The sequence below is a fragment of the Amphiura filiformis genome, chromosome 7 (genome assembly GCF_039555335.1).
Source record: "Amphiura filiformis chromosome 7, Afil_fr2py, whole genome shotgun sequence".
NCBI classification, from domain to species: Eukaryota; Metazoa; Echinodermata; class Ophiuroidea; order Amphilepidida; family Amphiuridae; genus Amphiura; species Amphiura filiformis.
In genome coordinates, this window is record NC_092634.1 from 29,324,041 (window position 1) to 29,346,587 (window position 22,547).

General features: G+C 41.3%; 1 protein-coding gene and 1 non-coding gene across 2 annotated transcripts in view; one reads left to right on the forward strand and one right to left on the reverse strand.

Moving 5' to 3' along the window:
* Positions 1 to 22,547, reverse strand: part of LOC140156984 (mitogen-activated protein kinase kinase kinase 4-like) — a 52,970-nt gene that overhangs the window by 12,903 nt on the left and 17,520 nt on the right. Inside the window, exons 5-17 of the mRNA XM_072180031.1 lie at positions 17,282 to 17,393; positions 16,492 to 16,650; positions 14,704 to 14,861; positions 13,458 to 13,565; positions 12,735 to 12,834; positions 11,451 to 11,534; positions 10,203 to 10,544; positions 8,875 to 9,024; positions 8,205 to 8,366; positions 6,660 to 6,793; positions 5,393 to 5,474; positions 2,767 to 2,845; positions 1,549 to 1,752 (exon numbers count right to left, since the gene is read on the reverse strand). Of these exons, the coding sequence (XP_072036132.1) occupies positions 1,549 to 1,752; positions 2,767 to 2,845; positions 5,393 to 5,474; positions 6,660 to 6,793; positions 8,205 to 8,366; positions 8,875 to 9,024; positions 10,203 to 10,544; positions 11,451 to 11,534; positions 12,735 to 12,834; positions 13,458 to 13,565; positions 14,704 to 14,861; positions 16,492 to 16,650; positions 17,282 to 17,393 (1,874 nt within the window). The remainder of the gene's footprint in view (positions 1 to 1,548; positions 1,753 to 2,766; positions 2,846 to 5,392; positions 5,475 to 6,659; positions 6,794 to 8,204; positions 8,367 to 8,874; positions 9,025 to 10,202; positions 10,545 to 11,450; positions 11,535 to 12,734; positions 12,835 to 13,457; positions 13,566 to 14,703; positions 14,862 to 16,491; positions 16,651 to 17,281; positions 17,394 to 22,547) is intronic.
* Positions 10,092 to 10,165, forward strand: Trnas-aga (transfer RNA serine (anticodon AGA)). The gene has a single exon. It is a non-coding gene; the product is annotated as a tRNA-Ser (tRNA).

A 22,547-nucleotide genomic window follows, 5' to 3' on the forward strand; every position in this document is an offset into this window, starting at 1 on the left:
TCCCTGTGTGGGAGATTTAGGTCATGTCTTCCATAGGGGTTATGGATTTCAACTGGAATAGTCCATTTCAAAAGTATGTAAATCCACAACAAATTCATGTCTTCCTTCTTTACAAAAATCTACAAAAAGCAGCATAGATCTTGGTGTGACATTTTTCTTCATACACAATAAACAGAGCGCATGTATTTCCAAGAATTGAACTTCCCTGTTAAAGGTCCGTAACCCGATCGACAGCATCATCCCCGATTTTTTCATTGTTGATGAGGTTTTGGTATCACATAATAGATACTATTTTTCTCATTACTATCCTGAAATTTGACGCTCCAAGTCGATGTATTTCCGGAGAAATCATGAATCACAGCGGTTTTACAGGTTACCAGTTTGTAAGCAATAAAAATTTCTTCGGATCATGGGAAGAGAAAAAGCGAACACGCTAAGTGTAGTCTCGCGGCCAGACTGTATGTGGCTATCACGAGGATCGACGAGTGTCAGACCGACATAAACTGGCTGTGTAGGAGACTACGCTAAGTGCTGAGGAGACGGTCCGCCGTATATAATTAAAACAATTCCGTTCTTTTACCCGAGAGGTACCGGTTCAAAACCCGGTATCGGAAGGTTTTTTTCCTCTCCATTTTACCAAAACTTTTTTTATATTCATTTGAAATGTACATATTGCAAGGGGAAATATATTTTGTTTCCTTTTTTTCTGAAACGGTACGAAAAAACAAAAAAAACAAAAAAAAACAAATATTTTCCGTTCAATACGGGCCGGGTATTGCAGCATGTCAGCATTCGTCATACGAACGGGAATTGTTGTTGTTGCATGCCTACCCAGAATGCAATTCACGTATACAAGGTATTGGATTGCAAATTTGGCTATTTATTCACATTTACGCTGAAAATGCTATCGCTTTTTTCACAAAGCAGCATAAAGGGGGAGATATTTGATATTATTATGTAATTTTAAAGACAATCCATATCCAAAACCAATAGGGTTACCCCCCTTTAAGACAGTATAGTTTATTCATCATAATTCTACTCAGTATTCAATTTAGGGAAAAATCCGCAGGATGACCACGTCATAAAATCTGGTCATCTGCCAAAATTTTTGTTCATCGGTATATATCCCCCAAAGTCGTCACTATCTTCACGCCAGCCAACAAGAAATTGCGACTTGGAATTTGCGTTGCCATTTTCTTTTTCTCAAGCATGTATGAGACAATGTTGCAATAACATTTTTGCTGCATGAATTCAGTGATCATGGTGATGACATACACATGCATAAGCTTAATAAAATAGCTTATATCAAACCATGACTATTTCAATTAGAAGACAATACTAGCTTTAAAATCATGGAAAACTGATTGAGAAAACAAATTGTATTTTTAACACATTTTGATGAGGAATCAGATAACATTGTTTCGAAGTATGGCCGTCCGACGGATAACCTGCAATGAATTTCTGGTCATCCAACTGCAATTTTGGGCATCAGGACACCCGGATTACCACTTAATTTGACCACTGATTCTACTTAAAAATCTACATTACCTTGTTGTTCTTCAGTAGGGCTATTTGTCGGTATCAAAGACAGAAACCTGTCGCAGCTATTTGTGCGTCGTAGCTCTTCGCTGAATGATACCGGTGACGCGATGTGTGGAGATGGCGTGGCATCAGAGCCGGAACTTTTGTTGGATTTGGAGCGGGTCACCCGGCTATGTTTGTGGTTCATGTCGGGTGCTGGGAAGCCAAATGCTGAAATTCAACAATTATATAAGCCCTTATTATAAAAATGGTTTCTTTTGATTGTAATATGTGACACGATCTGGTGCATGGGGGCCAAAGGCCGGCAAATTTGCAATTGAGATACAGGCAAAAATATGGAGTAAAAAACAATAAAATACATAGCAAAATAGACATCACAAAACTTCAGAACTTTAGAACCAAGTATGCTAGACCTTTGGTGTTTTCTGTATGATAGCTTAATGGTTGTATAAGGCAATATTTATAGTAACACAATTTTCAAAAATGCCTCCTTTGGGCCCCATGGACCAGATCATGTCACATATGTAATTTGATTTTGCTTTTTGATGCATTTTATCAGAATTTGTAAACAGATTTTTTGAATGCTTTGATATTATGTTACTTGTCCTTTAAAACAACACTAGTATCACATCATGCCAACATTTATTTATTTGAATGTTTTGTTTTACATAGCTAGAAATAGTAAACATTATTGAATTTGTCTGCAATATAATATTTTACAGCATCCAGTTTTGAAGGTTGTTTTGTTTTGCTCTGTAGCCTGAACAATGGGCAAGCAATTTAAAATTTCAAATGAAATGTACTGGGCTATTCCAGTACATGGAAGACATGAATGACTTTAATCTTCCACACAAGGAGTGTGAATTTCAAATGGGGTTAAACCTGAATAGGCAACCCCATTTCACATTCACACTCCCTGCATGAGAGATTAAGGTCATGTCTTCCACAGGGGGTGTATGGATTACAACTGGAATAGCCAATTGACAAAGTTTCTCAATCACATCATTTTTAAAAACACAATTAACCCCATAAGAACTACCTGCCGATTGGCCAAAATGAATATTTTGTCCAATTTTGAACCAATCAAGGAGGGTATTAATAAAATTGTCTGCAAATGCAAGTTTGACCATAAATAGTTTAAAGCCTAGTTATAATTGGCAATTGAAATGAGCATTTCAAGTTATCAACCAATTAGAAATGCTGTTAGATGACCAGTAGACTCACCAGGGCTGGATGGACATGATTTGCTGTCATGGGTCCCTATCACATGAACTATGCATTTGTTCATCAATCCTTTCAAATCCTGCAATACAAAATATAAATTATGTGACCGTCCACCACAATTGGGCTGTAATGTCAACATTTTCACTTTTTAAGATATTAGATAGGTAAATTCTCCTGACAATAAGCTTTACAGTGATATATTACGTATCCCTCTTGCTTGTTTGCAAGGTGGTAAAAATGAGTTTTCTTGTTGTTTTTTGAGTGGTTCAATGGACTATACACATGTAATATCACAAAACAAGCTCTGCCAACATTACAGCCCATTCTTGGTGGATGGTCACATATGGTATATCATCAGAAGACATGTAGTAAAATAACATAAGGCTAATGAAATGAAATGATTAGTTTTCCGTCACATTTTTCTCAGTGAAATATGAGGTCATGATTTCATTATTCATTATTTTGGAAAATTTCTTTATTGTCAAAACTTTCATTTATATGGCTATTACTTATATTGTTGATGAAAGACCATTTTAAAACAGGTATTAATGCTTAGATCATCATTACAGACAATTTGCAACAGATTGAGAAAAGATTTGAATTTGTTTTTATTAAAATGAAAAGAAATTTGTAATTTTTGTAATCACTAGAAACATGAGGTAATCCTTAAATTTCAATTATTTACGACATCCATCCTCTACCCCTACAACTAAGAAAAGTCAGACATTTTGAGAGTTTCAATTTTGGATATTTCCATCTCAATTTTCAGAATTGACTTTTTTTAATGAAAATAATGAAAGTTTTGGTCAAATTGAAAAGGTGATGCGAGCAGGTGACGGGAAACTAATAATTTCATTACATAGGCCTAACAGTTAGCAATACTGATATTATAGACTGATTAGTACATGTATGTTTGGTCTTTCAAAAATAAAATGTCCATCTGAAACAAATATATATACGGTAAAACCCTGTCTACAAGCATATATAGTGTTTTTTATGAAAGCTATATTAATTCGAAGCAAGCGTAAATATACCCATACAAAAGATTGGTCTTAAAATAATACTTGTTTGTACATGCTTGGATCCGTAATTTATTTGCTCAAACTCCATAATGGCGCCTTGATTAATGTAGCTTTCATCAAAAGCACTCTATATGCTTGTAGACGGGGTTTTACGGTAGTGTTTATTTACCCATTAAAGTTCTCAGATCAAAAGTTCAGAGCTTTTGATCTGAGAGGTCCGTAACCCGATCGACAACATCATTCCCCCCCCTCCCCCGATTTTTGTCATTGTTAATGAGTTTTTGGTATCACAAAATAGATCGTATTTTTCTTATTCCTATTCTGAAATTTGACACTCCAAGTCGATGTATTTCCGGTAGAAATCGGAGAATTCATGCTTATATACCTCCCTTGCTGGCTACCAATTTCTGGAATTCTGGACAGGCTTATCGTAGATAATTATAGTCTCCTCAACAGCTAGTTTGGTTTCGCGTCATTCATATTGTATGAAAAGAGCGAACTGCAATAACTGCTGAAGAGACTTCAAATCAATAATGTTACTTTAAAGCTTTGAAAATTCCCTCCGAAATTAGAAGCTGCCCGCGTGGCGCAGTTGGTTAGAGCGTCGTATTGTTGACCCAGAGGTCCCCGGTTCAAATCCCGGTAGTGATAGTTTTTTTTTCTGCTCCATTTTTTAAACCCAAAATTATTTACATTCATTTGAAATGTACATATTGCAAAGGGAAATATATTTGGTTTCTTTTTTTTTCTGAATCGGTACGAAAAAGAGTTTTTAAAAATCTAAATTTTCCGTTCAATACGGGCATTTTCAGCATTGTCGTCGGGGCATTTCTGTTTAGCTTTGTTATTGAGCTCTATTGCCATTTGCCATAATTTATATACAAAAATCATCATGAACGATATACAGACGAACACAAAAAGACTGGTTGTGGGGAAATGTCACCGTAGTATTGGAATGTGTACCTAGTACAGTGGAGCTTGGTTAATGTCAGTACAACCACGCACGCATGGCACATGACGAACGCCGGGGAATTACGGCACATGTTACTGCTTGCCTTCCCAGAATGCAATTCACGCATACCAAGTATTGGGTTGCAAATTTTGCTATTTATTCACATTTACACAGAAAATGCTCTCGTTTGTTTCACAAAGCTGCATAAGGGGACAATATTTGATATTATATGTAATTTTAAAGACAATCCATATCCAAAACCAATACCCCCCTTTAATGGGTAAATTAAATAAACACAACACAAGCCATTCGTTTTATGCAAGTTCCCAATTTTTGCTTTGGTTGGTACAGGGCATATGCTCCATATATGGGGGAGGGGATGGGGGTGGGGATGGGGGAGTAAATGCACCAGTCAGAACTCTTGCCCCCCCCCCCAGTAAAAACCCAAATTAATTTTTACACAATTTTTTTTTATTTTTCCTCCCCTAAAATTCACTTAGTCCACTCCAATGCCCCCTTGAATAAGATTTCCTGGTGTCGCCACTGCCTATGTTCAAATGATTCTACACTTTTACCTAATTTAATGGGAGCATAATTGTCCTGGGGTCATACCCCCCTCATCTAATGGTTAATGCAATTGATCAATTCTTACCTGAAAATCTTCATCTGATAAGTGGGCTACATTCCTGGGTTCACAAGCCACCATCAAGAAATCAAGACCATGGTGGGCCCACCTGAAAAAGAAAAAAGAAAATTTTCATTTTAAATTAAAAGACAAAATAACTCCACTTTGTGATTTTTACTACACAACTTTACAAAATTAACATTCATTTTGGTAGAATACTATTGATATCTCAATTTTGTACATTCCAGGTAATCACCTCATTTATTTCCCTTGGCTCACATATATGTAAGCCCCGGCAAAAAACGCAATCTCGGTTTTCTCGCCGCAATTCTCGCTATTGAGTAATTATCTCGCTTTTACAAACAATAAAACAAGGTGTTTAATGCCGTAAAAACTTCCGAAAATCATTGAGTTCCATGCCGTGTTGACAACTCATGTCATGAAGTAAGCTTAAAATGCACTAACCAGTGTGTAGTTTCAGTGCTTAATTGGTCTCTAAAATGTCATGTCAAGGTAATTGAATACTAAATTGTAGTAGTTTAAAGTTAAATTTATTAAAACTGAGAAAGGATTTATTATGTAAACAACATCTTGAGGTGGAAATACTTGAACTTCTGTTTACGTTTTTCATCCTTCGATCGTGAATCGGCAGCATGTTTAATACATGGACTGCCTGGACTTCCAGAGGGCAGTATTTTGTTTTTAATATTCAGGGATTTTTCTGTTTTTGGCAGCGATTTTCGGGAAAATCTCGGTTTTAAAGCAAATTTGGGGTAAATCTCGCTCTTTATTTTTTATATCTCGTTTTTTGCCTTTAAAAACTGCGTTTTTTCCCGGGGCCTACGTATATGCATGAAAGACAAATTTTGAAAGATCTTTAACAGAATTAACACGGTCAAATTCTTTGTAACACAGTGCAAGAATTCATTCATACTGACTCTGGAAACAAATTTTGCATGAATCATTATTATCAACATCTTGTTAATTTGAAATCTACACCCCATGTATGGGAGATTTAAGGTCATATCTTCCATACATGGGGTATATGGATTTCAATGCTCTGCATGCTAGCCATAGGCTTCAACATAAAAAGTCCCAAGTTTTGAGATATTTTTCAAAATATCAAGAGCTTTCTTTGATTACTGGGCTTGTTTGTACTCATTTTAATGCATTTTCATGTCGATTCCCAATATGATCATGAAAATGTACATTTCTGAAATTTTTGAATTAAAAAAAAAAATTGAAACTTGTCGTCTGCAGTCGACAAACGCTTGGAGAGAGTTAATCAACCAACCTTGGTCTAGTGCCTCTCCCTCTTTCACACTTCTCCAGCACAAACGTCATCCATTTCTTGGCAAGTTTTAGCGATGACTCTGCCAACTTTAACCTCGCATCCCCTGACAACAGCCGACCAACTTCTTTATGGTACTGCGGAAAAAATTGCAAACAAATGTTTATTAGATTATCTGGCATGCACCGTAAAATATAACTGCAACATATAGGAAACAAGGGTGTCTATCTTTCATTTTTCATGTTGTAGTTTCTTTCAGGTTTCTTACCTATCCGATTCTTCTTTGTTACATGGGGGGTTTAACCCTGCCGATATCTGTTATCACAATTATTGTTGTACAAGTCCCAAATATTGCCTGTAAATTTGGTTAAGGTCTCAGATAGCGACATTTGCACAGTATTTTTGTAGGACCTGAGAGCACATCAGACACATCAAATTGCATTCTGAATATGAGGTATATCCTTCCGATTTTTTCAAACTTGCGATATAATACAAATTTTTGACATGTCCTCAAAGTAAACTTAATAAATCTAATGATATGTACTTCTAAAGAGTATATGTAGCTGGATGAAAAGTTGTTCATCATATGACAATTTTGACCTTTCGTATTGAAGATATACATTATTTTTCCCAAAAATACCTAAAATATTTATTTTTATTTATTCATTTATTTATTTATTTAGGTGTTTATGGAAGACAAAGCCTTAATGTCCGTCACACAGGAGGTGTAGATTTCAAATGGAAATTTGAAAATTTGAAATTCACACTCTGTGTGGGTGTATAATGGATTTTAAGGGTGGTCTGAACCCTGGAATTATGAAAACTTTCGGGCTTCATAACTGCTAAATTATTAGTCTAAAGAATATAAAAGTATACATTTTTAGACTGGAAATGACTTGCTGAATTCATCTGTGAGGTCCAATTTGGGCTAAAATGCTAATTTTGGAGAAAATCTCAAAAACGGGTTATTTTTTATTTTTATTAATTTTAAAACTAGATAAAAATATCTAGGGACTGTTTTTTCATTTTTTAAATTTTGACCAACTTCACCAAAAATATTTGAAATTTGGGCAAAAATCAGGCTTTTTATGATTTTTTGAAAATTTTGCATTTTTGACCATTTTTGGTGCAAATTTCTCAAAGTTGGTCAAAATTCAAAAAAATAAAAAAACGGTCCCTAAATATTTTTATCTAGTTTTTAAAAATTAATAAAAAAAATTTTTTGGCCAAACAATTTTTTTCTTACGTTGCACGAAAAATTTGGGCCAAAAACCTGTTTTTGAGATTTTCTCCAAAATGAGCATTTTGGCCCAAATTGACCTCACAGATGAATACAGCAAGTCATTTCCAGTCTAAAAATGTATACTTTTATATTCTTTAGACTAATAATTTAGCAGTTATGAAGCCCGAAAGTTTTCATAATTCCAGGGTTAAGACCACCCTTAACTGGAATAGCCCCATGCAGTATGCACACATGAAACTCAAACTATAATACAAAACAAATAATAAACTTCCAACATTTTTTTAAAATAAATCTTTGACTCTTACATCAAATCCCACATAGTAGCACTGATGCATCGTCTCTTTGTAGTAGGAATGGATGTTGACTCTCTCCATCTCCTCAAGGTCGGGTGTATGCTCATGGTTCAGGTTCTCATCCACCTGGTTGATGGCGTACAGTACCTTGTTACAAAACGTCAACGCATGCATCTGCGGGGAAAAAATTGAAAACAATATCAACATCTTTTATCTAAATCCTGAAAGTATACATATCATTATATTTATAAAGTTTACTTTGAGGACTGTTAAAATGTCAAAATGTTGAAATGTTATCTCCTGTTATCAATACAGTTTTCTGAAGTCGATATATCGGAACCAAATTATGCGACATATCGATACAGTATCGATATATTGACACATTTTCAAGATGCAATTTACGTTTCTTCAATTTTTATTAGTACAATAGAATAGGCCCCTACATAACAAAACGACCTTCGCACTCTATATTCAGCGATTTCAATGTCATTCGGGGGATTTTCTGGAGGGGTTTGAGACGACATGATGGCTCAGCTTGGAATTGGGAGATGGTAATTTGGGGTAATCTAAGCATGTGTGCCATATCGTTTGTGTATCGATACTACCATTGAGTGGCCCAACATGTTGGAAGTCTATGAATTTTCCAACTATCAATACTTTCGACAATCAATAACGGGCCTACCTTGAGCTCTTCCAATGCCTCTGCTATAGTGTTATGACTAGACGTCTGATCACTGGTGAGTGTGACAGCTGTACCTACTGCTTTCTGGAATGCCTTACGCTGGTTATACAACTGTGCTGAGTGATTTACTACTAACAACAGGTTGTTCACCTGTTGATAAAAAGTTGAAATGATGATAGCATAAATATTTGCATGTGGGAAAATTATGAACTTTCACTGCTGTATACCAAATTTCCCCCTGAAGTGGCAGTGATGTCAATGCATCGAGTGTCATCAGTGAATTGAGGCAGCTGTTTCACACACAAATCTATGCAGCATCTTTAAGCATGTGCGCATACAGGGACTGCCTTTTGAAAATTAGAAAAGAGCTGTTGAATGCTCTTCTGGTCTCTTCAAGAAGAGCTTTAGAAGAACTGTTTGCACCTGTGGTCATTAAAGCATAAAGAATTTAACGAGTCATCTAGGGGAGCTATAAATTGCTTTTGCAAGTGCAATTTAAGAAGAGCTGTAGAGGAGTGATTGCTCTCACTCCTCTCAAAAGGCAGTCCCTGCGTGTACTCGCAAGTTCTTTGAGCGAATGTTAGCAATTTGAAGCTGCACCCAATGTAATGCGCACTGACATCACTAACGCATGGGTAGGCAAGTAGCGAGGTGAGGTAGGGTAGGAGAGGTGTAAGTTCAGGGAGAGGGTAGCCATATCTTAAAAATGTACCAGCATTCAAATTGTTGTAACTTTGTAACCAAAGGTCGTATTTATATGGGGCTTTCACTAATGTGGAGCTTTGAATACGCTAAAAATGAAAATGTAAGAATCTAAAATTTGATTTGGGCCTGATTTTGCTTGATCACATCACATATGATCGGTCAAGATAGATTTTAATATATGCATCAAAATTATTTGTGATTGGATAAACATGTTTGAATGAACCAATCAGAGCGCTGCATTTTAAATAATAGGAAATATAATTTCTATTTGTTTGCACAACATTTTTGTATCTAACCACTTCAGCAGTAAAAAATGTGTGCCAAAAATTGCCCCCCCCCTTCTCGGCTTGCCAAAAATTACTTGCCCCCCTTTAGGCTCGCTAAAAATTTCTTGCCGTAAAAATACAACACCTACTTGTACAGAGGTTACTTACTGCTTAGAAGCAGGAGAAATGGGATTTCAAACCTTGGGCCTATATAGTATACCATAATGCTCCAATATGCTACTGGCTTCCTTGACAGCTCAGTTGGTAAGAGTGTTGGTCTAGATACCCAGGGGTCCTAGGTTCAAATCCTAGTCAAGGATTAAATTTGAAGAGAAAGAATAAATTACGATCACGCACCTGTATATCTGACAAGGCAATAGTCATCTCCACCGTAGGTGATACCTTAATGGAATCCCCATCCCATTTCGTTAATGCCCCGCTCAACACAACATCTGGCGGTGTGCTGCTATTCAGATCCTTCTCCATCTCCGGCGAGCTTCCTCTCCCATTAGGCTCTACCAAGAGAAGGTATCCTTCAGGGTCAGCAGACAAGATTATGGAAGGGTCTGTGAAGGGTGAAGGTTGAAGATCGTCTCCGCCGCATAGGTCGTTGAGAAGTTGGAGGATGCCTTGAGTGTTGTTTTTCAAGTGATGTGGAACGAACATCAGGTGACCAGGATCGTGAGTGTCCAGCACCACCTGGCAGGAAGACAGAACAGAAATGGTATAAAAAGACAAAATATTTTGCAGGTATCAAATTTAATTAGCACTTGAATCATCATGGTTGCAGCTGAACCAGAGCAAACATATTCGTAATTAGATTTTGACGTCCCCCGATTATCTGTACAGCTTCCAAAATTCCATTGGGTGAAGGAAATTTCTGATAACCAAACAACTAATCACCGATTAGGAGGAAACAAAAGATACTGGAGAAAACCTACTAGAGCAAACATGGATCGAGATAAAGCAAGTGCACATATGTGACACGATCTGGTCCATAGGGGCCAAAGGAGGCATTTTGAAAATTGAGTTACTGTAATTATTACATTATAAATACAATAAGCTGTCATTTACTGAAAATACCAAAGGTCTAGCATACTTGTATCTTAAGTTAAGACGTTTTTTGATGTCTATTTTCATATGTATTTTATTGTTTTTCTATTCCATATTTTTGCCTTTATCTCAGTTTCAAATTTGCCGCCTTTGGCCCCCATGGACCAGATTGTGTCACATACAGTCCTTGGGCACGGCTGGGGCTTGAACCCGGGACTCCAGTGGTGCAAGGCGAGGGAACAACCGCTGCACCAACTAACTCCCCCTTCCTGGCATGAGAGTGTGTGCTTTGCGTATTCGTCGCTATGTGCTCATCAGAGTACAGTCATATTATAAACTGCTGTGACATTAAAATAGTTGTTGCAGATTCAAAAACACACATTTGACATTCAGATAAACATCACAATGAAGCTATTTATAACAATAAAGTCAGGTATACAGTAAGTAGACAGGTTTTATTGCATGCATGAATAAAAACACTTTTGCTTCTGAGTAATTTGAGCAGCAAACATCAATATGAATCAAAGTTTTGAAGTTAATTTATTCACTCACATTGACATGTCCTGATTCCTTCAACACTTTCAGCATCTCCTGAACCGACACATTCTGTTGGAATTCGGCGGCAATTTCCAAATCCTGTAAAAGGCAATTCATAATATTAAAAAAAAATTAAAAAAAATATACAATTGTAATAGAAAAAAATATTTGTCCATACCATGCAGTACTATTGTCATTCACCCAGATTTTATCAAGGATATGTTCAGTCCTCAAACTAAGCCAACTATTTTACGGGCCCTCCATATTTTTGTTGTTTACATGTACAAAAGGTTGAGGGACCTTCAAGAAATCTAAGCTCCCTCATATATTTTTAATAATATTTTTTAATAATATATAACATAAACCAAAAAAAGTTTCTAAGGGCACCACTAAAACAAAAACTTACGATACAACAGATAATATACAATTCAAGTGAAACGGCATCATCTATAAAGGCGAATTTTGAGTTGAGATTTGTGGAAGCAGGTGTTCCATAGCATTGGGGCTGCTACTGCAAAGGCCCTGTCACCATTGACACAAGGACCAAGTTTTTATGGCAAGTTGGCAAGATGAAGGGAGACTTTTGTTGGTTGCCAGTGAGATGAGATCACTAATGTAGGCAGGAGCATAACCATGGATGGCTTTATATGTTAAATGAAGTTGTTTAAAATGAATATGGTTCTTGACAGTGAAGTGAGCAAGTGGAGGTCACGCTAGTGTATATGGTAATCCATAAAGATGTGAGTTGCTGCAATCCAAATCCAAAGTGACATATGCGTGGATGAGACATTCTGTGGAATTCTGATCTGAGCATTTGTAAACACCGCCAATTTTAAGAGTATTTGGCAAGAGAGTCTACCTTACTGGGCTATTCCAGTTGTAATCCATACACCCCCTATGGAACACATGACCTTAATCTACCACACAGGGAGTGCAGAATCCAAATTCAAATGCCCATTCAAGTAACCCCATTGAAATTCCTGTGTGGAAGATTAAAGTCATGTATTCCATAGGGGTGTATTGATTTCAACTGGAATAGTCCATTGATTTGAGGCCTGTGAACACTACCTAACATTGCATCATAAAGTTTCAGAATTGAATCCCAAGACAGACAGACAGAGCCATTACCAAATTAGGGTGCAACTCTACTAGTCTCATTACAAGACTGCCCTACCCCAACCCTAATCCTAAACTCCATACACGAGGACTGGACTCAAGTCTAGCAAGTTGCACCCTATTCAGTAATTGTACCGGACAAACAAATTTTTTTTTTTCTTATTTGGTAACCATGTTGCTCACCTTTCGTAACATTTTGGCAAATCCTAGTGCCTTGGAAGCTCTCTCTTTCACCTCGTGGAATAGATTCTTGAAACGTCGACATGATTCCATGATGAATCGTCTGTGGGTGGAAACAAACAAACAAACAAACAAACATAAGTTTGGAAAACAGCTCATGAGTCCAAATGGTCATTAGACCAAAAAGGTTCAAAGTAATGGCTTAGGGCATTTATGTTAGAATTAGGGTTAGGGATAAGTTTAGTGTTAGGTATTGGGTTAGGTTAGGGTAAGTGTTAGGATTAGTGTCACAGTTAGGTTTGGGATTAGGGTTAGGATTATGTTTAAGGTTAGGATTATTGGTTAGGGTTAGGGTGAAGTTTAGGGTTAGGCTTAGAGTAAGGGTTAGGATTTATAACTAAGATTGGGTTTTTCAATTAATGGCCCTTTGGACTATCAACCTGTAACCTTAAGTTTATTTGTTTTTACGGCTGGCAGATCTTGTTACTTATTTTAAGATGTACAGGTACTAATTGACGCAATAACATTAAAACATCAATTAGCACCTGCCGAATTCAGAGATAACTTTGTCACTGATTAATTTGATAACCAGGCATGTTTCGTTCACCCCAGATGAACTGCTCTGGCGGGGCTTCCCTCTTTAAATAGACATGGAAAGCATGACAACAACCTTCCTTGCGACTGCTGACATATGTTATGGGCATTAAGAAGATGTGAATGAATTACCTCATGGAGTCACCAAATGACTGGCTATCTTGTAAACTTGAGGCCATATCATCTACCTCCCTCTCCAAGTAATCACCAGTTGATTCTAGTAACTTGGTGGCCATAATACTGAAACATACAAGAAAAAAAATTGTTTATTGTTCTGATAAATCGTAAAATCATGCTCAATTGCTTTTTTTTTCATGATAGATTATAATATGTGACACGATCAAGGGAAATGAGTCGGATGTCGCCAATATTTATTGATTTTGTGATATTGGCAAAGCGAGTGTTAAAATTCTTTTGTTTTATATTGTTTTCAGCGATTGATAAATTGACGTAGCTTCGCAAAGAAAAGTCGTATCAACATGGGGTTTTCAGTTTATGAAAGCTCTAAATGTCCTCTTTACAGACCTATGTAAAACTCATTTTCGACCAGGGTCGACATGTGACTCATTCCTCTTGATCATGTCACATATCTATTGCTGGGTATAAATAACCTTATTTTGTGTATTCCTAACCACCCAATCTAACATAGGGCTACTTCCAGTTCAAATCCACACACCCGCATATGGAAGACATGACCTTAATCTTCTCCGCAGAGGCTGTAGTCAACCACTCACCTAGCCTCATTTGAAAATCACACTCCCTGTGTGGAAGATTAAGGTCATGTCTTCCATAGGGTGTATGGATTTCAACTGGAATAGACAATTACACTTCTTTAACCTTATTACAATAAAATCTTTGTATGTGCAAATAATTACAACAGGACCATTCCAACCATTAGGCCAGGTAAGGCGGTCGCCTAGGGCAAAAAAATGAAAAAACAGGAATGGAGAGAAAAGGAAGAAAAAATTATGCATGATATCGTGTGTATTATTCTTAATTTGTGTAAGCCGTGGCGGATGGAAGTACTGCCGATAGGGGGGTCGTGTCCGAGGAAGAATAAAAAGTTGGATAAAAATATAGGAAAAGCGGTCGTGGGCAGAATACAAATAGGTCAAAACTGATGAGTTTTCAAGGGGGTAATCCCCCTTAACACTTTTTTGGTATGTATTGGTGGGGTGGCAAGGAGAGGCTTTGCCTAGGGCGGCAAAATCCCTAGGAACGGCTCTGAATTCAACTTTATGACCTACGCAGACAACAAATGTGGCGGTCATATGTTCAAATCTGATATGTTACATACATGGACAGATTGATTGAGCCTTATTTCAAACTTCATGATGGCAGGTCGCCTGGTCGGGCAGGGAAAAAGAATGCATCTTACCAGAATCTCTTGCCGACCTGCGCCTCACCCCCTCTGACATGCGGACACACCGCCTTGGCAAATCCCCACTCTTCCTCCATGATATTCTTCAGACTAACTGATGCCTGAGGCAATCTCTGTAGCATCAAGATCCAACTATGTAAATATTCAAAATACACCTGAAAATAAACAGTAAATAAATTATTTTCAAAATGCTATGGTAAATCTGCCATATTCATGTGTCACTTGAGCAGAGCAAAATAGTGTACCTTCTGCATTTTCTGGTTACAGCCCAAAATACACTGATAGTTGACATCTTTAAACTTGAGTGTAATACAGGTTTGCGCATGCAGCGCTTAGAACACATTATAGGCATAACACATTACAAATGCAGAATACAAACAAATACGCAGTTTACATCAAGTCTGCCAGATGCATGGCAAAATAATTTGGAGGTACACTATTTAGTCCACATAGAGGTAGTCAACATAGGCGTAAATACTATTTTGACCTCCAATATCTTTGGCTAGAACTGAGAAGAGTCCAGAGCCTTCATTTGCAACTGACAATTAACAGACACACCTACCTGTAACATTTCTTGTATATGTGACCGTCCACGGCGAATGAGCCGTAAATTCCTCCCCCGGTCAATTTTGTTTTATTTCGTGTTTAAAAAATAAACATCATAAACTTAAAAATGGTATATCTTTTGACTTCAAACGATATCCAGAAGCGGAGTTATGGTTAGTTAAACTTTGCTCCTTCAACAAAATTATAGCTTTTTTGGTTTCTATGTGTGTCTCTTTTTCCACATTGCTGGCAATAAATATCAAACAGTCATAATTGGCGGTCATTTCAAATCATCCCCAAGTCAACGAGGTTTAAGAAGGTTCTCTCATTGTTAGTTGTTGGTTATGCATACCTATACAAATAACCCACCACTTGAAAAGGATTTAGCAAAAGCAAACAAAGACCAGAGCTATTAAAAGTTCTATAGCCATCTAAGGTAGAAGCTTATTATCCACTTTAGGATTTTTGATTGGTGTTGTGACTATCCAAATAAGACAGATGTCGCGCCAGCGTAAGTGAGCGATGAATACGACCTTCGTACACATTTTACACCATAACTCAGAATACAATTTAGGGAATTTACGGCTCGTTTGTGCTGCCGGGTCACATATTAAGTCCTGTCTCATATTCATCAATATTATTCCCTATGTTCTTCAGCTTTGGCGTCATCTAGCATATTTGCATTGACTTGGCTGTGGTAGTACTGTTTCATGTACACACCTACCTGCAACATATTCATCAATATCATTCTTTGGCGTCATCTAGCATAATTGCGTTGTGGGGGCATGGTGGCCCAGCAGTGCGAGCCCTACCCCACAAACCGAGGGTTGCAAGTTCGAGCCCAGCAGTGCCACCATGTTTTGCACTTGTGCACTTTACCTCACTTGCCTCTCTCTACCCAGGGGTGAAATGGGGAGCTGTGGTGAATATTGTCCACTGAGCGCCACCCGGAGGTATGAGTATGCCTTGGGAATTGTACGGCAATTGACACATTCTAACGACAGTGGAATAAATGTAAAGCGCTTTGACACATGTGAAAGGTGCTGTATAAATGCCAACATTTATTGCATTGACTTGGCTGTGGTAGTACTATTTCATGGACACACCTACCTGTAACATTTCTTGTAAGTCTGTCTCATACTCATCGATATCATTCTCTACATGTTCTTTAGCTTTGGCGTCATCTAGCATAATTGCATTGGCTTGGCTGTGGTAGTACTATTTCATGGACACACCTACCTGTAACATTTCTTGTAAGTCTGTCTCATACTCATCAATATCATTCTCTACATGTTCTTTAGCTTTGGCGTCATCTAGCATAATTGCATTTGCTTGGCTGTGGTAGTACTGTTTCATGTTCACCGAAGATCGGATCACTTCCTTGCATTCGTGTAAAAGCTGCATAAAGAAACCATCAAACACAGAGTAACAAGCACTGGATCTAGTTTGGATATGACAGTAAGGTTACAGCTACATTTGTTTTAAATTGACAGCCAAGTTCATGGTAAGTGGCTCTAATGAGCAAGGCGAGGAATTAGACAAGAATCAATTCTTGAAAGATTGACCCGACTAGATTTGTGCTCAAAGATATAATAAGTTTTTTTTTATTTAAATGGTTAACAGTACATCTGAATTTATTATTCATAAAGTGTTACACAAGCTCAGCATTTTATGGCATAACACAATCCATGATAATAAAATTGTCCAACTCGTCAAGGTCCTGACCATCTAAAAGAACCTTGTGATATATAAGGACATGGTTACCTGCCCAAATCCTAGTATAAACATTTAGTAATTGTTGGTACAATGTATTTAGTTCCTGTACAAACCTGCCAGTTGACCAGGTCAATGCTTTGGGGTAGAATCTTAGAGACTATTTTGCCAGAATCCAAATGGATTCTCACAGTGTGTAACAATATTCTGATCCAAGTAGGGTTTTTCGATTTATTGCCCAATATTTTGTGGAATAATTTTATAAATCACCATTATTTGCAGGGGGTGGTTTCTCTCTGTACATGTATTGTGTTACCTGTTGTATACTATGCGCTGAGGGGTCCACTGCTGGTTTGTGCTCCAAACGGAATCGTAGACACTCATGCATCACATCAAGAGGAATGCGCAGTAAAAACAAGTAGGCAGGGCTGAAATGAGAAACGATAATAAACAAACATTTTAACATCACTATTTGAAGAATGTTCATGATAGGAAGATCTGAGATGATACAAATGCTTTACTAAATTGATCCAATTTAGCTGAAATTTTTAAATGCTTTGAACATATTCTCAAATCTATGAAATATTATTAAGTATGGAAAACAGGGAACATTTAATGCTCTTTCTGCTGGCCATGGCTTCAACTCAGTTTTGAGATATTTTCTCAAAATATCAAGGGCTGTCTCAAGAATCCCTGAACCAATGCTAGGCTTAGGCTTGTTTGTACTTATTTTAATGCATTGTTCATGCTGAATCCAAATATGTTCATGAAAATAGTCCCAAACAGAAATGTTTGGTAGACTCATAACCGGTGCGATCTTACCTTTCCGATGTTGATTAAGATACTTCTTGCATCGATCCCGAGATGCGGAAAAACCAATAGTCATTTTGTCCCACATAAATGAATAAATAACAAAAACCCCCGATCCCCCGGTGGACTCACCCAAAAGGTGACGTCACACCATCTGATCGCCCCTTATCCGACTTGGGATCCCTACTCGGACCAAACTTGTAGGGGTGGCGGGGTCGGGATAATCAACATCGAAAGGTAAGATCGCACCGGTTATGAGTCTACCAAACATTTCTGTTTGGGACTAGACTCAGTACACCGGTCGATCTTACCGCTTCCGATGTTGATTAAGATACTTCTTGCATCAACATCTGAAAGATCGATCTAGCAAGTAACCGACGGATGGAGGTACAAGATTGGTCAGCATCTGATCAGGGATCGGGAGCGGGTCACGATGGTTTTCGCGAGGTCAGAAAATATTTTCCCCCAACGGTCGGGAAAAAAAAAAAGACCATGCGATCACAGACATAAACCTCCTTACTTAATAAGTTCGGTGGTTAAGAATAGAGACATTGGTTCTTACCATGCTGAGTATTCTGTATAGTCTGAAAACCTGGTACCCGTACACCACCGTATAATGATCGCCCGAACAATGTCCCGGTAAACCTCCGCCCGTCTCTGATTACTAACGAAGCGGAAGTATCGAGAGAAGGGCGAAGGTGGCTTCCGGGACACCGCCTGCTAGATCTCCTCAAGGGACAACCGAACGGTATACCCAAGATGATGAGACAGCTCGTGTCGAGTGGGTCGTGCGGCGAGAAACCTTGGCGATGCGCCCGGACTCCACCAACACCTGGACCAGCCATTGCGACAGCGGCTGGACCAAAAGGCTCTGTAAGGGTGATGGATGCGGTCGTGAGTCCTTCGCAAGGTTTGTGTTCGGAAGAAAAAGTGCTGCAGCGCCTTATCGGACACCCCAGCCTATCTTTGGCTTCAGCCGAACCTTGCCCAACCCTGGGGATTGGAGAGGGACGAATGTCGGTATGCACCGCGCCCGTTCGTAACCATGAGAACAGAGCGCCGAAACAGAGTCGCTCCGGTGTTTGTGAACACGGAAGCTAACCTCGAGACCGTGTGCAATTCAGCACCGGCGTCCCGAAGCCAACGCCAAACCGGAAAGCCATCTTGAGAGTTACGTATTTAAGCGTCGCTTTTGACGGAAGCTCAAAAGGGTGACCCTTAAAGTAATCTAAGACTGTGTTGGGATCCTTTAGGAGGATCACTTTCCTTTTTGGCGGACACTCGTTGAACATTCCGTCGAGGCGTAGACTAATAAGGTAACCATCGGCTATGATAGTCGACCCGTCTCGAAACCTCGGTGAATGGAGAGGATAGCTGACTTATAGCTGGCCCCAGTGGCCCGCTGAAGTCTTGCTTGGAACATTTCTGTCAGAAACTCCGGAACTAGCAGCACAGAGGTTTCTAGCGGAGAGCTATTTGTCTCATTGCACCAAGCGTAGTATGGAGCCAGACTCTGGCTATACGCACGGAGGGTAGACTTCCGTCTAGCCCGGCGATGAGAAAAAACAGCTTCTGATGAAAAGTATCCCTCGCTGCGCGTTCCTGGTAAGGGCCATGCATGCAGCTAACTGCAGGTGCTCTAGTGATAGACTGGTACCTCCGCTCCGGGCATCCGGAGTAGATCTGGTACTGGGAGTGCCAGCGGCCTTGCCGCTAGCAGAATGACAATGCAGTCTTCCCACCCGATCTTGGCCACCACCCTCATGAGTAGTGAGATCGGAGGAATGCATAAGCTGTCATCCCTCCCCAGTCTATGGACAGAGCGCCCACGGCGAATGCTTGGGGGTCCGCGACCCTTGAGCAGTACACCGGCAGTGGATGATTGCGATGAGATGCGAACAGATCTATCGAGGGGTGGTACATCCCCTGAAGGTCGTCTGGGCGACCTGCGGAGCAAGGGACCATTCTGTTGGTCCCGACACCCTTCCTCGTGACAGATTGTGCGTGAGGATGCTGGTGACGCCCGCGATGTGTATCGCTCTCATCGTAATCTGCCTGAACTTGCACCACCCTATCAGGTGTCGTGCATGCAGGCACAATCGTGGTGGCCCGGCGTCCCCTTGTCTGTTGGGGTAGGCTACCACGGTTGTGTTGTCCGTCAGGACAACGGTATGTGATTCCACGATCACCTCCTCGTAAGCGAGGGAGGTTGATGTGAAACTCTGTCTCTATGGCCCCCATAGGCCCGAGACGGAGTCTCCGTGGATGTGGACCCCCAGCCCCGGTGGGACGCTATGGTCGCCACCACGTGACATACCGGGGTGCAGGAAAACCTGACACTCTGGGTCAAATTGGGCTGATGGGTCCACCACCAGAGTTCCTCTCGCGCGATCTCCGACAACGGAACCGCGAGGGATATTAGGTGACGACTGGGCCTGCAAGCAGGCTAGAAGGTGTAGTTGGGTAAGCCCTAACGAGAAACGGCAGTACGGCACGAGGTCTACCATACTGGCCATTAGGCCTACCACCTTCATCCATGCCACAGCGGTATTGCCCGAGACTCGGCCAAGAGTCGGGCACACCGCACCGGGTTCGTCCCCCGCTCGGGTGAGGGCACCGCGAACCCCTCCGTGAGGGTGATCTGAGCCCCTACAAATAGTGGTGTCTGCGTCGGGACCACGCTGGACTTTTTTTTTGTGATAAAAAAAATCCAGGGTCCCGCACCCTACGGACTATCAACCCCACGAGACCCGTAGTCTCTAGTGGAGTGCGTCCGTATATGAGCCAAACGTCCAGGTAGCAACTGATGTTGACACCCCTGTGCTTCAGGTACGCTGCCCCCGCTCTGACCAAGAGTGTAAACACCCTGGGAGAGATGGACAGGCCGGATGGCCGGTATCAAAACTGGTAATTTTGATCCTGTACCTAGAAGCGCAGATACCTCCGATCTTGAGAGGCGATTGGCATATGCAGATAGGCGTCCGAGAGATCTAGCGATGCTGTTCCCATACCCCTGATGGGGCAGGCTAGCACCGAGGCGAGAGTCCCCACCCTGAACCTCTTGAGCCTGAAGAACTTGTTCAACAGCCTGCGGTTCCGGATGGGGCTCCGTCGCCGATCTTCCTATGGCTCCAAGTTCACCCGTAGAACGGGGGTAGACCGGGACAATCGCCCGCGTCGTGAGAAGCTGTGTGATCCCTGTTAGTAGTGCCCGATGCTGGGGGCCGTCTGGCGGCACTACTGTGGACCTCTGAAATGTGCAGACGAATGTGGGGAGACTGGGTTGCCAGTCTGTAACCCCCACTCACCACTGACCATACCCAGGCGCCCAAAGAGATGGTTTCCCACCTCTGGGCGAAAGCCATAAGCGGTCGTCCACTGGGAGATCCCCTGTGGAAAAACCGCCGAGCCCCCAGGAATGCTCCGCCTAGCTTCCCTTGGAAGAGCGATTGCTCTTCTTCGGGGCTTGCCAGCTGTTCCTGTGCTACCCTTGCGCCTCCCAGAAATGGGTGCTGCAGAGGTAGTGGGCTCGGGTACTGTTGGTGGTGCACGGCCTGCAGAAGTCGGAGATCCCACCCATGGTAAGGGCAGTTTCCGACTTCTTCAGAGTGCTCCCGTTGGTAGCTTCTTTGCACGGTCCTCCACCGTAGCGCAGAAGCATCCAAGAGAAAAAGGACCCTGCCTTTCCATCGCGTTGAGCGATTGGAGTGGCAGGCCCCCACCCCCGACGCTGAGTGGACACCCTACGGGCTAGGCCCATGGAGCTCTCGTTGAGGCTAGCTGTTAGCACCGCTAATAGGCTCCCCTCGCGGAAGAGCTCAGATGTTGTCTGAGCGTCGCTTGCCGACCTCTGGGTCCCTCTCGGATCCCCTGCAGGTAGGTCCCGTGGTCCTCTCGCGTTACACGCAGAGGAAGCGTGCCAGCACGCGGCGTCATAGCTCTACTGAGCTCGACAGCCCTACGATATCTCCCCGTGAGGTTTGCCGGGAATGAGAGTGCAGGCGTCCCCTGTGAGGAAGCAGCAGCTGAGCATCCTACTGAAAGGATCCCCTGGTCCTCCTCCATGGACTCCCCCTTAGGGGGTGTCCGGAGGGAGATCAGTGCTGTTGCTCCCCTCGCGGGGCAGCGGGGGAAGGAGATTGTAGTGATGTCGTCAGACTCACTACCGGACTCAGCTTCCGACTCCTTTCCCTCGCCCCAGTATCCGTATCATGCTCCGATGATGACGGTAACTGGGAACGGGCATCTGAAAGCGGGTAAGAAGGCATAACCACCGTGTGGCTCGCCGACTACCTGCCAGCAGAAGAGGGAGTACTCCCGCAAGACCCTGAGGTACCCGTTATGGCACCACTGGGTCCAAGATGCTCTCGCAGCCGTCGCCCTAGCGCTTAGCAGCACGGGCCTACCCTGATCAAGATCTGGGTTAGCCCCATGCCGGCTGGCCTGGTCAACAGCTGATGGTACTGCGTGGCCATCGCTAGGCGACACTTGCCACGGTGCTAGACCGTGGAAGAAAACACCCTGCGGCGGGTACTACGGGGCATACCCAGCCGGCAGCTGACCCTGAAAGGATCCGCCACCAGGGTAACCCCATGGTACTGCAGTACCAGCACCGCCTCCCCCTTGTTGCCACACAGACTGTGGCGACTAAGGCGGGTGCTGCGGTACCGGTGCGGTATCAGCGTGGGTACCCATGAGGGTTCCCAACTGTGGACCGCTGTACCCTCGCCACACTGCGTTCCCTGTTTGGGGGATCAAGCTGTGTGCTGGCG